This window comes from Equus caballus, chromosome 2 (genome assembly GCF_041296265.1).
Source record: "Equus caballus isolate H_3958 breed thoroughbred chromosome 2, TB-T2T, whole genome shotgun sequence".
Classification (NCBI taxonomy): Eukaryota; Metazoa; Chordata; class Mammalia; order Perissodactyla; family Equidae; genus Equus; species Equus caballus.
Window position 1 is genome coordinate 29,088,569 of NC_091685.1, and position 16,404 is coordinate 29,104,972.

Sequence of the window (16,404 nt, forward strand, 5' to 3'; positions counted from 1 at the left end):
TGACGATTTCAGTACCAATAAGTCTTTATTTATTCATTGTATTTTCTCAGGGAAAAGTGAGGGGAAGGAAAAAGGGTCAGCATGTGTGTTACAAAATGATAGCAAATGGTAAAGGAAGTACCTGGCACAGCAAAATCAGCCATCACATAAACACTCCCCAGTGACAGGGTCACCAAAGCCCAAGGGGGCTTAGTCTCCTGCAATTCAGGAATGAGGGCAAGGGTTCAGGGAAAGAACAGACAGGTACATGCTTTTTTACCCTCCCTCCCTCCCCATAAATTCAAGATTTCACACAAAGCTTTGGTTTCTAGCAGTAAACATGGAGTTACATTCGTTCGTCTCCTATTAAACAATCTTGTGGCCACTTTGACATAAGTTTCTTGCACCTGCATAAAAGTTTCCTGAGTGACTTGGATATACATTCATCTTCCCTTCTTTGGTCTCCCAAGCCCGCCTTCTACGTGGAAAGCCGCCTCATTGCTTCTTTCTACCCTAGGATTAGGGATTAAAGTAGGTTTGATCCATCTAAACACAGCAATCTAAGTGTTTGGCATGAATCACATAAAGGAATGGTCCTGACTGGAACGAGGGGTGGAGTATTCTTAGCTTCTTCAGGATTTTTGCACAAAACATTTAAGAGTTGCGGAGACACCCACAAATTAAATGCATAGGTATATGGGCTTTTTGGGGGGGTGGAGTAGAGAGAGGGGTAGGGTAGGAATCAAGCTTTTAAGGACAGAAGATACAGTCCAAAATAGGATATAGGAGAAGGGAAACACAAAAGAAAGGATGGTTCAAGATCCCCCCCACTTCAAGAAGGGTCCCCAAGCTTACATTTCAGATCCTTTTGCCTGGTGCAGAACCTTTTGTCAAAGATGCTTTGGCTATTTTTCTCAATACAAAAAGAAGTTTGTAAACAAAACCCCAAAAGAACACGGAGAAGACCAACACATTATATTAACACAAAACTAGGCCACCTAGCAATCACCAAATCAGCTACTTGTGAAGACCTACAAAGCCCAGACAAATACAATAACTAGAGGGGGGCAGCAATTGGGGGAGACAAGAACCCAGATCAGACACACATCACCCAATGCGGTCTATTGCATTTGCCCCGTTTCAACACGGTGAGGTAGGTTTGCGGTGATCTCACAGCATGTAGACGAAACCCCCTTTTCTCCTTTAGCTACCACAGCACACATCACTGGTGCAGCAGGGCAGGATGCTGGCTCTAGGCACCACAAAGGAGCCATTGCTGTGGTCTCTCTGGAAGCCAAGGAGGAAAAGCCCAGAACTGTTAAAGGTTAAGGATTTTGTTCTTGCTTCATTTATCCATCCCTGGGCAGCTCAAGATGGGTACAGAGGTTATCGTTCTTAAAACCTATTGTTACCAACTCACATTTTTTACAAAAAACACACCCTGTTGTGCATGGTAGGCCTAGCCCAATCCACTGAAGGATGGATCTGGTATGTAAACTGAGTCCCATGCCCTGGGATCAGAGGTCAGGAACAGGAATCCTGTCACATATATGGACACCTCTCACGTAACCTTGGCTTCCCCGCTGGGCCTTTCCCCTGGCCCAACCTCTCCTAACCTCTCTGCACCAGCTTTTCCTGTTCAGACCAATTTCCAATCTTCCAGTAGGAGATCAAATCATGGGGCAACCCAGTTAAAACCTAGTCTCCCATGAAACCTTGACAGTGGAGGGGTTTCAAGGACACTGTGGCAGAAAAGCCGGCTCTAATTGGCAAAAATGAGGTAGTTCAATAGGCTGTGCACTCCAAATAGTTGTTCTCCCTGGTGATACAACAAAAAGTATGCCTGCTGTGCAGACCTGGAGCTGCTGCCGACTCATCCCTGAGATTGCTCATGTACCTGAGAACACAGTGCAGGAAGGAGGGCCTTAGATTAAAATACACAAAAATACAAAACCAGAATATTTATATTAAGAAAAAAAGTTAAATGCACAAGATACGTCATTCGCACACAGCTAGTGCAGTTGGCATCCTGGAGAAAGTGGGACCCAAGGTGCAGTTATCCATCCAAGGGAGCAAATAAATAAAATTGTATTGGCCCAGAATGGGGTGGGAGTGAACTTAGGAGCAGAGGGTCTGCAGCTGTTCCCCAAGCCACCTCTTTTGCCTATGTCACAACCTACTGCTTGGGACAATTCTCAGCACCTTATCCCAAGAGTGGGTTATGAGGGAAAAGACGTGGAAAAACCCTGCCTTACCCCTGAGAGATTCCCTCCCGATAGAATGTAGTGGCTTGTGGGTAGGGTCCATCCGTCTGGTCTCATGCTCAATTTTTTACTCTGCCGTGGGAAATATTATTACGTATCCTTCTTTGAAGGGAAAAGAACTTCCCTGTCCAGGTCATGTTCGAAAGCTAGAGATTATGGAGGTGGAGACTCAGATAAAGCATGCAGAGAGGGTTGCCCCTCCCCCAAGCCCTCATGTGCATTTGGATAGAGCGCGGTTGGAGTTCCTTTGCCTCACCCCTTCCTCTCACCAAAAGGGAAGAGGGGGTGATGCTGTGAACTCCGGCCTGAGATACATGGCAGTGCCAGCTACCCCCTACCCACCCTGTTCCCCACTTTCTCCACTCTGCCGATTGATGCCTGCTCCTCAAAACTTTCTGATCGCAAAAAGGATAGCCCCCACCCACTGTGCTCAATTCTGGGCCTCTGGGAGCAGGGCAGGGCTATGGACCTCCTCTTCTTCCTCCCGATAGTAGCCTGGTTTTCCCTGTGAGCTGGGGGCTTGCTGGGCCTTCAGTGGACACGAGGCCACCATATGGCTGATGCTCTGGCAGAAGTGGCACTTCTTAGGCTGGGGTGGCAGCTTGCATTCCTTGGCATGATGGTCTAAACCTCCACAGTTGTAGCACCTAGGTCAAAGCAAGATGGTCAAGATGAGAGAAAGTGAGAAGAGATCAGAAGCCTTCCTGAGTGAGGACACCTGGGGCTCTGGTCCAGGTTCTTACTAAACTCACTACCCTTCCCGAAAACCAATTTCCCCACTTAAAAAAGGAGGAATATGACTAGGTATCTTCAAGTCCTTTACAAGTCTGTAATTGTCTAGATGATATCTTCAGATTCATGTCAACTTGGAAATACCGAGATATCAAGAATAGAAATCACAGACCTCAACTGGCAACTGCAATTTGGGGGACAGGTTAAGACTTGACAATACCCTTAAAAAATGGTACCTGTCATTCATTAAAAATATAGAAGAAATTGAAGGAGTCAGACTATATGATCTGTTAGAGCACAGAGCTAAGATGAAAGAAACCAGCCATTTGGAGACCTGAAGAAGCAACAGATACAGATACACCATCTTGTCCCGGCCACTTATACTTTCACATCTGTGGTCTCCTTTAGTTCTAAAATAATCAAGAGAGGTTTGTATCACGGACTCTACTTAATCGAGGCTAGAGCTCACAGAGCAAAATTACTTGTCTTAAATAGAAGGCTAGGTCATCTCAAGTGCCCTCCTCACATACTGCCCTCTCCTTGTCTCCCACATCCACAGCAGGTACCCCACCACCAGATGTTGCCAGGGACCACAGCCTTCATTTTATGTTTGGCAACCTGGTCCTAGAAAGGGGCAAGATTAGGAGAGTTATCCTCATCCCCAGCATGTCCCTATCAACCTCCATAAGCTGCCTCTCAATCCATACCTGTCTCCCTTTGATCTGCGCTTCTGCAGGTTCTTCCCTTTTGGCCGCCTCTCACTCCCAATACAGAACACCCCACCAGGGCCAGTGACTCGAATAGATTCCAGGCCCTTAGCAGACTTCTTAAAGGTGAACTCCACTGCCTCACCCTCCTTCAAGCTCCGGAAGCCCTCCATGTGCAGCTTACTCTGGGGAAGGGAAACATGGTAGATTTTAACGTTATCATCACAACAAAAACAAATAGAAAACTGCATACACCTATTCCTGTCAAGTAGGAAGAACAAGTGTGATAACTTTCATTTTTTTTTTTTAAAGATTTTATTTTTTCCTTTTTCTCCCCAAAGCCCCCCGGTACATAGTTGTATATTCTTCGTTGTGGGTCCTTCTAGTTGTGGCATGTGGGATGCTGCCTCAGTGTGGTTTGATGAGCAGTGCCATGTCCGCGCCCAGGATTCGAACCAATGAAACACTGGGCCGCCTGCAGCGGAGCGTGCGAACTTAAGCGCTCGGCCCCAGGGCCAGCCCTTAACACTTTCATTTTATCAGTAAATAAACTGTGACTCAAGAGACAATTAAGAACAAGAAATCTAGGGGCCACCCCATGGCTGAGTGGTTGGGTTTACACACTCTGCCTGGGAAGCTTGGGGTTTGCTGGTTTGGATCCTGGGCGCAGACCTAGGCACCACACATCAAGCCATGCTGTGGAGGCATCTGACATAGAAGAATTAGAATGATCTACAACTAGGATATACAACTATGTACTGGGGCTTTGAGGTGGGGGAAAAAGAGAGGAAGATTGGCAACAGAAGTTAGCTCAGGGCCAATCTTCTTCGACAAAAAAGCACACTTAAAAAAAAAAAGAATAAGAAATCTACATGACATTAACAAAGAACAATCATTATGTTAACAGATGCCATAGCATTTTTTGCAGCTATTCTCATTTAAAGTTCTAAGTAAAATAGAACAGAAGGAAAATTTTCTTTTATGTTTTTTGGGCGAGGAAGATTGGCCTTGAGCTAACATCTGTTGCCAATCTTCCTTTTTTTTCTTTTGAAAGCCCCAGTACATAGTTGTATATCCTAGTTGTAAAGTTCTAGTTCTTCTACGTGGGACACCACCACAGCGTGGCTTCATGAGCTGTGTGTAGTTCTGCACCCAGGCTCCGAACCAGCAAACCCTGCCTGGTCTGCCCAAGCAGAATGTGTGAATTTAACCACTACGCCACCAGGCTGGCCTTGGAAAATTCTTAAACACAGCATTTATTAAGAATCAACAAATTTAAAATTGTAAAATATAAAATGTCAAGGTCGTGAACAACAAAGCCTGAAGAAGTAAAGAAACTGAACAATTAAATGCAACGCATGATCCTGGATTGGATCTTGGAACAGGAAAAAATAGGACAATTGACAAAAGTTGCATATGGAATGTAGACAAATGTGTCAATGTCAAATTCCCTGATTTTAATCATTATACTGAGATTATGTAAGAGGATGACCCTATTTTAGAAAATACACACTGAAATACTTAGAGATAAAGGTGCTTCATGTCTGCAACTTTTGGTTAAGAAGAAAAAAAGAATGTTATCAGCACAAAGAAAAAGAATGATAAAGAAAATGGGACCAAATGTTAAGAATTGATGAATCTGGGTAAAGGTTATATGGGAGTTTTTAGTACTATCCTTGCAACCTTTTTCCAAGTTTGAAATGATATCAAAATAATGTTGCTGAAAGCTGATGTAAAGAGTATGACTCAAGCAGATGGATCAGTAGATTATAAGGGGAAGTCCGCTAGGAGATCCAAGTATACATGGAGAAATCAGAAGGTGAGGAAAACAATTCAATAAATTCGGTTGAGAAAATTAGCTATTCGTTTGGAAATGAAACCAGAATTCTATACTTTATGTCATATGTATGCAAAATACATTCTGGCAGAATTAAACATCTAAATGTTAAACAAAACCCCAAAAACTTAAAAGTCAAGACAGATAATTAGACTGATAAAACTACAAAAAGCTACTATAGGGGCCGACCCCATAGCCGAGTGGTTAAGTTGGCACACTCTGCTTCAGCAGCCCAGGGTTCGCGGGTTAGGATCCCGGGCGCCAGACATGGCACCACTTGGCAAGCCATGCTGTGGTAGGCATCCCACATATAAAGTAGAGGAAGATGGGCATGGATGTGAGCTCAGGGCTAGTCTTCCTCAAATAAATAAATAAATAAATAAAATAAAATATACAGCTATGTACTGGGGGGATTTGGGGAGAAAAAGCAGAAAAAAAAAGATTGGAAACAGTTGTTAGCTCAGGTGCCAATCTTAAAAAAAAAAGAGCTCCTATAAATTAGTAAGAAAAAAGTTACTGAACAGAATATAAGTAGGTAATTTGCAGGAGGACTTAGCATGACACCTATGTTCAATATCACATTGGTTAAAAAAATATACCATGCAGCCATTATGTTCGCTTCTGCATTTTGAAACCTAAATAGTGCCGAGCACATTTTTGGATAAATTAATGAACAAGGAGGTAGATTTTAATTATGTGACTTAAAAAGATAACCAGACAGTATTGTTAAAAGGAAAAAGATTTAGAATAATATGTGGAACAATCCCATTAAAACACTGGATGTTCATACCAAAGTTTAAAAATATTGACACTTGCAAAGAGCCTGGCAGCCTTCAAAAAAAGAAAAAAGAAGAGTTATTCACACAGCTAGTTGAATGGTAAAACCAGGGTCAGAAGAACCCAGGGTTCCTGATCTAAAGCTCACAGCCCATTCCACCTTACCACTTACTGCATCAACGGCAACACATTAGTGGAGGTGAAAGCTTCTCCCAGAGCCTACCCTGAATAGACTTCACCACGACTTCCTCCATTATAGTGAAACATCCAAAGAACGTGTCAAATTTCAACAAGGTGCAGTCATCATAGAAAATGGGGTTCAGAGAAGCAAAAGAGATCGCTTTGCACCTAGTCCTAGCTTGAGAGAACATGAATAAGCGGCATCAGTATTTTATGCTGGTGGCTGTGGGGGGAGGGGGGATATATTTCAAACTGGGACTTAGGTAAAACATGCTCTTTAGCCAGATGGGATCCCCAGTTCCTCATTTACATTCTAATTTGGATGGTACCGCTTAAGACAAAACTTCCATTGAGGTAATTGGTTAAGAGCACAGGCTTGGGTTCATGAACTGCTGGTTCTTCAATTTGTGGCTGCGTGACCTTGGTCAGTCATTCACCTCTGGGCCTCAGATCCTTCAGAGAGAATGGGCTAATAGTAAACTATGTACCGAAGGCTCTAATGAAGATTATGCAGGCATGGAAACATCAAGAATGTGCTCAACAAATACGCCATGTATCCTTATCTGCAGCTTTCGTCCACCAGTCCCATCACAGAAACATTCCAAAGGTTGGAGATCCTTTCACTTTTTATTCCCACAGGAACAGCCAGGGACATGCTGACTCCCCTCCCCCACTCTAATGTTGAGGTGAGGGAGGGGGTAGAACCTTAGAGCAGGAAATAAAAACACTGCAGAAAAAGGTGAAAGGCCCTTTCCCCTCCCCTGTTGCTCAGTAACTACCCTGAATTTGAAGATCTGACTTGTGTCTTCCTGAGCGGGGACAAGCCAGTGGGTCAGGAGGGGCTGGAGGAGCCAGACCAAGAGCATTCTTGACCCAAGTAATCCCAGCTTCTCCCATTTGCCTAGTTGGCTCTGAGGCTCAGACGTTCCCAGTTCTACCTGTGATCCAGCAGATAAGTGATTAAGAACAAAGGTTTGGAGTCTGAGGGCCTGTTCCCTCCTTTCTGTGCTAACCTGAAAAATGGAGTAAATACTAATTTTATGGTGGTGCTTGAGATTTCACGCATGAGAAGTAGTTAAAACATAGCCTGCCACACGTAAATCTTCAGTGAGGGGCAATTATCAACCTCTTCGGACTGGATCAGGGCAGGGTAACAGTGAGGACCAAGTGTCAAGAGACTTGAAATCTTGACTCTGGTTTTTATTACCATCTGTGGAAACAGAAAAAATCCCCTCTGCACTCCAGTTTACTGAAGGTAGCACTCTCCTCCAGCTACACCTCACAGGCTTAGTGTGAGGAGGACGGGGCGGCGGGGGGATATAAATGGGGACAATATGAAATTGACCAGTCCTCTCAGGTCACCCACTCCATCATTGGAGGATTTGAGGTCTGTTTAAGATTTTTGAAGAGGTAAAAACAAACCAAAAACCTTGCAGGCACCTCACCAAAACCAGTTGAGATTTCGACTGGTGGTCTCCAGGGGTGGCTCCTGGATCCGCCCCCCTCCCGCCCCTTTCTACAACACATAGTTTGAATTCTTCTCTTATCAGATAGGTAATCACTGTGCAACCCCACTGAGCTGGCCTCACAGGGCCTGCATCAGAAAGGAGCCTGAAATTCTTGCTCCCACCCCCACCCCACCCCCAACCACACACAAAGCAGGGCCCTGCTGCTCTCCCCATCCCCTCCAAAAAAGAAAAGGCCTTAGGGGGAGGGGCAAGGCTTGAGCTCCCCCAATAGAGCCCAGCCCGAGGAAACAAAGAGTTGACACTGGTTGGTTCTGGTGGGCAGATTCCTGGAGTTCCAGAGGCTGCAGATTCCACCGACACTCCCCCCCCCCCCCGCCCCGCTCATTCACCACACTTATCCAGTTCCTTCCTTCCTCTCCACGTTGGGGTTATGGTCACCGTGAGAGAAATGGATACAGAGACACCTTTCCTCCCCACTCAAGCTTGCTGGGTCTGCCAAAGTCACTACCAGCAGCCATCTTTCCTTCTCTTTGACCTGCCATCTCACCCTTCCAGGGATCGAACTACACAGGACCCCATCCCCTCAGCTGCCTTCAGTCAAAGCCTTTACACAGGAACCTGAATTAGGGTTATTTACCCAGATAAATTATTTTAAAGATGAGTCGGGGAGGCAGGCCTCCCATCTTCCTTTCCTAACTTGTTATAGGTAGGAGGGTGGTAGCCAACTGCATGGGGAAGATGGCATTTAATCAGGCAGAAAAGTTGCAAGAGGTACTTTTTTTTGGATGGTCCTGAAGGACTTAGGCCTTCTGCTCCCTAAATACCTCACCACTACCTACTCTAACCTTCCCTCAGCATCAACTTATGCTTTTCTAAGTTTAGAGATAGACGAGACCTTAGGGTCACACAGGCAATGTGGAAGACTAAAAAGTACACTGCAACTTGAGTTTCCCTCAACTTGCTCTATGAAACCTGGACGAGCTCTGGCTCTTAACTATTTGTAAAAGCGGGGGATCAGACTTAATGATAACCAGGTCCCATCCAACTCCAACATTGCCCATTTTAGTCACATGACTCCTTTCTACAGAAGTGGCCCAGAGTCAAAATTTCAGGATACTTGCTTTGGTCGCAGGGATCGAAATTGGGGTTCCTGGCTTTTCTGCAACACCCAGCGCCATTCTAGCTCAAGACAATAAAGTGCATGGCTATACCCTCAGTTCTAGGTGCCTAGCTGTGCACAAACATTTTTGGATTAAACTAAGTTCTCTGCTATCCAAAATTACTAATATTTATTATGCTTACTACAGGCTAAGCAATGTTCTAAGCACTTTACATGTTGTAATGCATTTAAGCCTCACGCCAAACCTGTGGGGTAGGCCTTCTTATAACCCCATGTTAAAGCTGAGGTCCTGGAGACAGAGGGGTTAAGCACAAATTCACAGTGAGAGGCAGAGGGGCCGATTGCAACCAGCCTTACCCTATAGCCAGGGTTATGCAATAATACAATTTGCATATATATATATATATATTAAAATTTCCTGGTAGCTATATTTAAAAAATAAAAGGCAGATGAAAGTCATTTTAATGACTCAGTCCTGAGGTATCCTCACAGTCCATCCTGGGCCTCATTCCTGAAGGGTTTGGTAGGGCTAGGAAACCAACCAGTTCTCCCAGAAGCCATTTATTTGATGGTGTGTGTCAGGGAGGGTGGGGGAAAGAGATGTGTCCAGAATCAAAGTCTGCAAGCAGACAACCCCCCACATCACCTCTGCTCAAACACGGCCAGGACCACCAGCTCCTGCCTGGAGTTCTCCACCAGATGGTGCTGCTCATCAGCCTAGTCTCTACAAAGGGAGCCTGAGGGAGCAAGGAGCAGGAAGAACGGAAGGAGCTGCTTGGTTCCGAACTGCAAACAAGACTTCAGCTAAATTTATCTCCCAGCTCCTTAGGGCAGTTCCCCTCTGTACTTAGGAAGGAGTTTCAAAGGGACTGAACTCTAATGAGGACGCAGCCCAGGGTGGGTCCCTATAAAGATGGAGGGCTTACTTCTCACCCAGCCCTCACCCATTCAAGGGGTGCCGAAGAAAGGATCCTGGAGTTTTAAGCCAGAAACCCAGTTGTGCTCTACTGTTGACAAAAGCCATTCATTCTCCTTGGACTTTGGTTTCCTCTTTGAATTAAGTAACTCCAAACTGAGATAATTTAAAATTAGTCTGTGCTAATTGCAGACTATTCTTGAAAGTTTTCTCCTTCTCCTCCTCCACCTCCTCTGCCCTCCCAGGCGGACTTAACATAGAATGTAATTGTTATTCCTGCCTGCAGGAAGAAGGAGTGGAGGTTTTGCCTTGGGCAGTTTTCCCCCAAAACAGGGAATTCCAGTAGAGTAGGGAGAGTGACAGTGGAATTAGGAATGTTGAGATGTGACTTAGCCCTGGGTCAAGTCTCTGAAAACCATTTACAGGGCAAGCAGTAGTGCCACCAACTACAAGGTACAAGTTTCTCATCTTGGAAGCTTCGCTTAGGATGGTGGCACAACCTTTTCTTGGGACATTGTGTAGAAAGCATGTTTCCTCAGAAAGAGGACCCAAGAAGATCTCAAATTGCTTAAACTAACCCATGTAGTCTCTACCAACTTTCTAAAAATCAAAGTGATTCACTTAAAAAAAATCAGATTTTTCCTGTTAAGATGGAAATGAAATGACTAATGAATGACCACCAAACCCATAGTTTCCAGTCCATGAACAAAAACAAGAGGATCCTCTCTAGGATTCAACCACAACCATTCTAGACACTAGTCCAGAAAGAGCAGCTATCAGTTAACATTCCTTCCCTATCTCCTGTCTGTTTCTCTAAAGGAAGACCTCTGTTGACAAAGACCCCAAACCGTTAGTGTACTCCTGATTCTTCAGGAGCCCTTTACTCCTTCCTGTTCATTTCTTCAGCCCTCCATGTGTGTACTAGAAAACTAAGACAGCTAGTCCCTCTTTTCAAAGAGCTTACAGGTTAGTTAGGGGAGAGAATAAACAAGTGTATCACTAACTAGACATGAAGTGAGTAATCAGAGGCACCAGTAAGGTTATAAACCAGGTGAGAAAGATCCCTTTACATTCTCCCCTCCCCCCAAACCCCAGAGTCCTAATCTGGACATTGCCTGGAGTTGCTCTCACCTCCCACAATCATCCATTCAGAAAAAGGAAGCCTCATGGCTTCAGCAGTTTCAACAGTTAGTACTGAAAACTTTTTCGCCTAACCCAAACTCAGTCCCTGGGTCAAATTTGGGCTCTTCTTTTGCCTCCAAGCCTTCTAACACAGCATTTTAGCCAGAAAGCCATTTTAAACATATTTGAGTTCTGAGGAGCTGCAGGAGAAAGCAGGGAGCCTTTTTCTCATTTTCAAATTTCTACAAATCTTGGGAGTTTGGAAGTTGAGCCCCAGGAAGCATGAGTTAAGCCCAAACTCTTAAAATGGCCACAGAGTGCTCAGAATTCTTGGTCAATCTCAGGAAAACAGGAGATGGTTTAGCTCTCTCTTGATCCAGCTTCCCCTGTATAATTGTGTTTCATTTGGCAATGTCTAGAGACATTTCTGGTTGCCACAACTGAGGGATGCCCAGAACGAGGACTTATTCTGCTCAAAATATGTCAGTAGTGCTGAGGTTGATAAACCTTGATTTAAGGGCTGGCTGTCTGCCTTTATTATCATTCTTAAATTCGCTTACACCCCAGGGACAGGCAGCGAGTTCTAGATCCGAAGACTTGTGGCTGCATAAAAGGCTTTGAGAAATCTTGCTTTCTGGTTTGTTTGGTTTCTTTAAAGGCTAAGGGTGGGTTTTCTTTCCCACTCCTGGGGGGGCGTAAATTGTTTGAGGGAGCAGTGAACAGTGTGTTGGGAACCAAAAGACCCAATCTTGCAGGGAAAAGGAAATGTTAAACTGCTTTCCTCCTTCCTCTCTCCTTAGAAAGACTCCCTTGATCCTCTCCCTTGGCAGATGTTTTCTTAGGACAATTATCCTTCTCACCACGGACACCCCAACTCCGGAGTGCTCACCACCAGCAGCAAAAGAAGGGGAGGTTTTCTTATTAAAGAGAAATGTCTTACCCTCCCTCCACTTTGGGAACACTTTCTTCCCCAGAACAATTTTTAGGGATCATCCTGCATCTACATTAGATTTCCAGAGTTATTTCAGATTTCTCAAGTGCAGGGACTGGAATCACTAGTCTAACTTACTGCTGCAGTCGGGTTTGAGGATCAACTTAAGCTCCAGCCATGTGCTCTCATAAAGACAGAGCTACCGGGTAAGGCTCAGGGAATTTCCATCAGTATCCTGTGACTGTTTGAGGCGGGAAGTGGTGGTGGTGGTAGTAGTGAGGTTACAAATTCTTGACTCCTGTCCCAGTTCAACTCCCTCCTGATAACTTATTCAACTGTGGACTGCCCCCAGACATTCAAAAACCCCAAAGTCCAGATCATCTCCCAGCTAACCCATCTGAAAAGGCTTGTTGTGGGCTCTACTCCCCAAGCCGGAAGGTCCCTGCTTTCCTCTATGCCATGCAAGACTTTCAGTTGCTTTCGATCCTGTTTAAGTGGGCTGAGGCATGGGTCCATTTGCTCAGGAAAACCTTCCTCGGGATTTGGATATCACTAAGGAATCCTAGATGACGAGGGGCTACATTCCCTTCAGCCCCTCCCTATTTAGCAGCCTTTAGAAGGAAGGCAAGAAAATGTTGGGTCTGACTCTTATTCCAAGCCTCCCAAAATTGGGGAAGCTGTCCAGTCTATCTCCAGACCAGGAGAGATTTTAATCTCTTTGTGATCAGATAAATGGGAGAGTAGGGGAGCTGGCCACCCCGCTGTGGAGGGCCATTCAAAGGTGGTTCCTGTAATAAAGTGATTTAATAGATCTAAAGAGGCCAATTCCCTTCTTTCTCCCACAATTACTTCCTGTGGGTTATCATTCACATATGTAAATGAGACAGGAAGGGGGCAAAGCTACCAGCCAGAACTAGATGTCTGATGGGGTAAGGGGCGTAGAACAGGGTGCAGCAAGAGGGTAGGTAAGCATTCTTTGCAGGCCCTCCTGGCAGATGTTTGAGTATCCCAGTGACCCCAAGTTGCCAACATTAACTGGCGGGTCCCCATCTCCCTGCATCCTCTATCCCCCAACTCTACGTCCTCACTGAGAGCTGTGTTCCGAGACTTCCCTGCTGCTTCCAACCAGTCCACCCACCATCTCCCTTCTCCACCCCTCCCCCTCCAGAATACCATCCCTCAGGCTCCAACCCTTAATCCCCACATCCTCCTTTCCCCTCCCCCACACCTCCTAAAGCCAACCTCCCCGAAGTAACCCCTCCCTGCCCGGCCTGGGTGTCAACCTCCTGGACCTGGGATTAGCAATTTCTTCTTCCCAGGTCCAGCCCTAAACTCCAAAGGGGGAAGGGACACAGGCAGCAACTTCCTTTACACGGTTGTTAGGGGTGGCTGGTGTCCCAGGACCACCGGAATGCTTCTAAGATATTCAGGATGGGGTGAGAGGAAGGGGAGGCCAGGGAGGAGGGAAACGTGAAGTCTCTGACTCCTTGTTTGAGGCTAAGAATGTTAGGCTAGCAATCAATGGCTGTCTAGGGCCATAAATGCCAAGCTGAGGAGAATAGGTCCAGAGGCTAGCCTCCCTCCACCCCCTGCCCTGCGACACTGAATTTCACCCCTACTGTGTTGCCTTGCTTTAACTGAGAACTTGGGGTTGCGACCTAATTCCCTCCCAGCCTGGCCCAGGGATCTAGGGCCTGGGCTCCTTAGATTTTCCTTCCTAGTAGGAACTGGACAGCAAAAGCCACCAAATTGGACAGTCAGAGAAGTGTGTTGTGTGCCTGAGACAGGTCCTCTGGAGGAGTTTTCAAGTCCCCAAAGAGATCCTTCAAGGATCTGCCAAACCCACCAGACCCCAGGGCTTGAGTTTTGGGTGACCACCTGGGTGAGGAGACCCAGCTGACTTCTCAGCTTTACTACCATTGGGTCCTGGAGTAGGCTTTCCTTCCTCTCTCTCTCCTGGGGAGCTCCATTCACACGTTAGTGAAAGGCGCTGGGCGCTCAGGGCCCTGATCTGGCCAGGCATGTGCTTCCCTGACTGGCCTGCTCGCCCTCCCCCCACCGGCAAGCACAATACAACCTTAGTTTCTGCCACATGGGGTCACCTCCCTGCCCCCTGCCCCCTTCCCAGGGGAAAGAGGTAACAGACACGTGGTAAACCAGAGGGGTTCCCGGAAGGGGTGGAGGGGTGCTTATAATCGGCTCTGGCCTGCATTCTTGTCCCATTGGAATTAACGGGGACTCAGAACTGGGGTGCCGTGGCAAAGATGGGAACGCACAATGAGGGCTCTTATCTCCCTCAATCCAATACCAAGTCCCTCCGCCTACCCTAGGATATACGCGCCAACATCCCCTTCCCCCGGCAAAGTTACGAGAATCGGTCTCACCTGGTGCACAAAGACATCCACTGGGGGGTCGAGCGCGACCCCGGCGCGGGCGGTCATGGACAGGAAGCCGAACCCCATGCGCACGTTGAACCACTTACAGATGCCGGCACCGTGCAGCAGCTGGGGCTCCTCTGCGGGCCCGGCCGCGTCCTCCTGCGACTCCTCTGGCGCCTTGGCGCAGCCACCTGGAGATTGGGAGGGCGCTCAGATGGGGGACCACGGAATTGGAGGGCCCTCTCGGAGACCCAGGATGGAGACCCCAATGTCCAGCCCTCGTGGGTGGACACCCAGGCTGCAGCTACCAAGCAGCCAGTGAGAAAAGAGCTGTCCTGGCAGCCTCCCGCGCTCCCCAGGCTTACACTGAGGCCAGTGGTGCCCCGAAAGTTTTGCTCTTCTTCTCACAACATGCTGCCCGGGGACAAACGGCCAGACAGGTCCCTCCTCTTCTCTTTGCCCCCCTGCCCTTGTAGCCTTGCCTGCACGCCGCTGGGACACCAGGGTTCCTTACCCCAGAGGTGGCCCCCTGAAGCAAGAGGCCACCCGGACTTGGGGTCCTTCAGCCAGCCTGGGGACACTTCCCCACCTCCCTTTTATGTGGCTCCTGGGTGCCCCTTCAGCCTAAGGTGTCCCCACCACGTCCCCAGCTCGAACCTGCAAACTGCTGGTTTGACACAGAGCCCATGGTAGTCGGCTGAGCCCGCGGCCCCGGGCCCCTGGTCCGGCCGCTGCTGGCCCCAGAGAAGTCCGGAGGCAAAGGGGTGGCTCGGAGAAGAGGCTGCTACATCTTCCCCAGCACAATAGCGGTGGGAGGGCCCACGGCTTTTCAAAGGCTCCCAAATTCTAAAAGACAATGACCCAACCCCCCGCGGGCAGCCCCCTCCCCTCCCCTCCCTCTCCTTTCCCCTCCCTTTCCCTCGGCTCCAGCTCCGGCCCTCCCCCACCCCTGCGGTCTCTGACACCTCTGGGGTGTCCCTTCTCAGAACCTTGAGGTTTGACACCCCCTCCCCACACACACATCTGGAGATGGGGGCCATCAGCCCTAGAAGTATTGACTACCCCGGAATTTGGGATCCTGCACTTTAAGGACTCGGTAGGGGTCCCCAAAGCAGCATACAGGTGGGGGGCCTGTGTGTGTGGGGGGGTAGTTTTAAAACCATGTGACTGCTCCCACACACACTCACACACCACCCCCACCCCCCGCGCAGATAATTATACATTCCAGAGAGTTGGGGGAGGGAGGTGTGAGCCTGGCAGCGCTGGCCAATCAGAGACACAAACCACCTGTCAAGGGAGAAATGGATGAGCCCTCCCCCTCCCCCAGCCCTTACGCTCCCCTCCCCCTCCCTTCCCCTTCAGGCCTCGGAGCTGACCCGGCTGCTTGGCGCTGACCCGCCCTCACCCCCCACCCCCGTGTGCTTAGATAGACCTGGAGTTCAGGACACTAGGAAGCCTGGGATGGGGAAGCAGGGGGGAGGCTGGAGACCCAGCAGGGCTGATCTCCAGTCCTGACCAAGGCATTACCTCCCAAAGTCTGTCTGTCTCTGCCTAACTTAATGTCTCTGCCTCCGAGTTTCCGACTGAGTTTTTCTGGATCTCTCAAAGCACTCCTAATTGATTCTGTGTAAAGAATCCTTCCTTCTTTCTTTCCACATCTGTCTAAAATTGGCCCCACGTGGACCTCCCTGGGAGAGCATTAGGAACCCAAAGAGGCTTGTAGTGTGTTCTTCTCTCTGTCAGCTGCCCTCAGCTTGCCCCTATCCCCACCCTGTCCCTTTTCGTTGCTGAGAGAAGGACTAAGTGGGTAGGTGGGTGGAAGCATTTCCTCCAGTACTCCGGACACTCTTAGGTTCCCAGACCCTCCTCGTTTCAGAGTTCCATCCTAAAGTGTGCTCCCCTCCCCATAGTGGAGTTGGTGTGGGAACTAGAGTAGGAGATCTCCTCATTTGAAGAGGTAGCCTCCCCTTCTAGGAGATAAAGAGGGTTGGC

General features: G+C 47.8%; 1 protein-coding gene across 1 annotated transcript; it reads right to left on the minus strand.

Moving 5' to 3' along the window:
* Positions 1-15,757, minus strand: LIN28A (lin-28 homolog A). Its single transcript, XM_001504089.5, has 4 exons — positions 15,070-15,757; positions 14,419-14,603; positions 3,683-3,867; positions 1-2,890 (listed from the first exon to the last, which is right to left on the minus strand). The coding sequence occupies exons 1-4, from the start codon at positions 15,098-15,100 to the stop codon at positions 2,674-2,676; spliced, it is 618 nt and encodes a 205-aa protein (XP_001504139.1). The 5' UTR covers positions 15,101-15,757; the 3' UTR covers positions 1-2,673.
* Between the last annotated feature and the right edge of the window lie 647 nt (positions 15,758-16,404).

Bases quoted from the DNA above. Each gene is read 5' to 3' on its own strand.
- LIN28A (XM_001504089.5), bottom strand. From the start codon at position 15,100: ATGGGCTCTGTGTCAAACCAGCAGTTTGCAG. The intron at 14,604-15,069 runs GTTCGAGCTGGG...CCCAATCTCCAG, and splicing joins GTCAAACCAGCAGTTTGCAG to GTGGCTGCGCCAAGGCGCCA. The intron at 2,891-3,682 runs GTATGGATTGAG...GCTTTGACCTAG, and splicing joins CGCAGATCAAAGGGAGACAG to GTGCTACAACTGTGGAGGTT.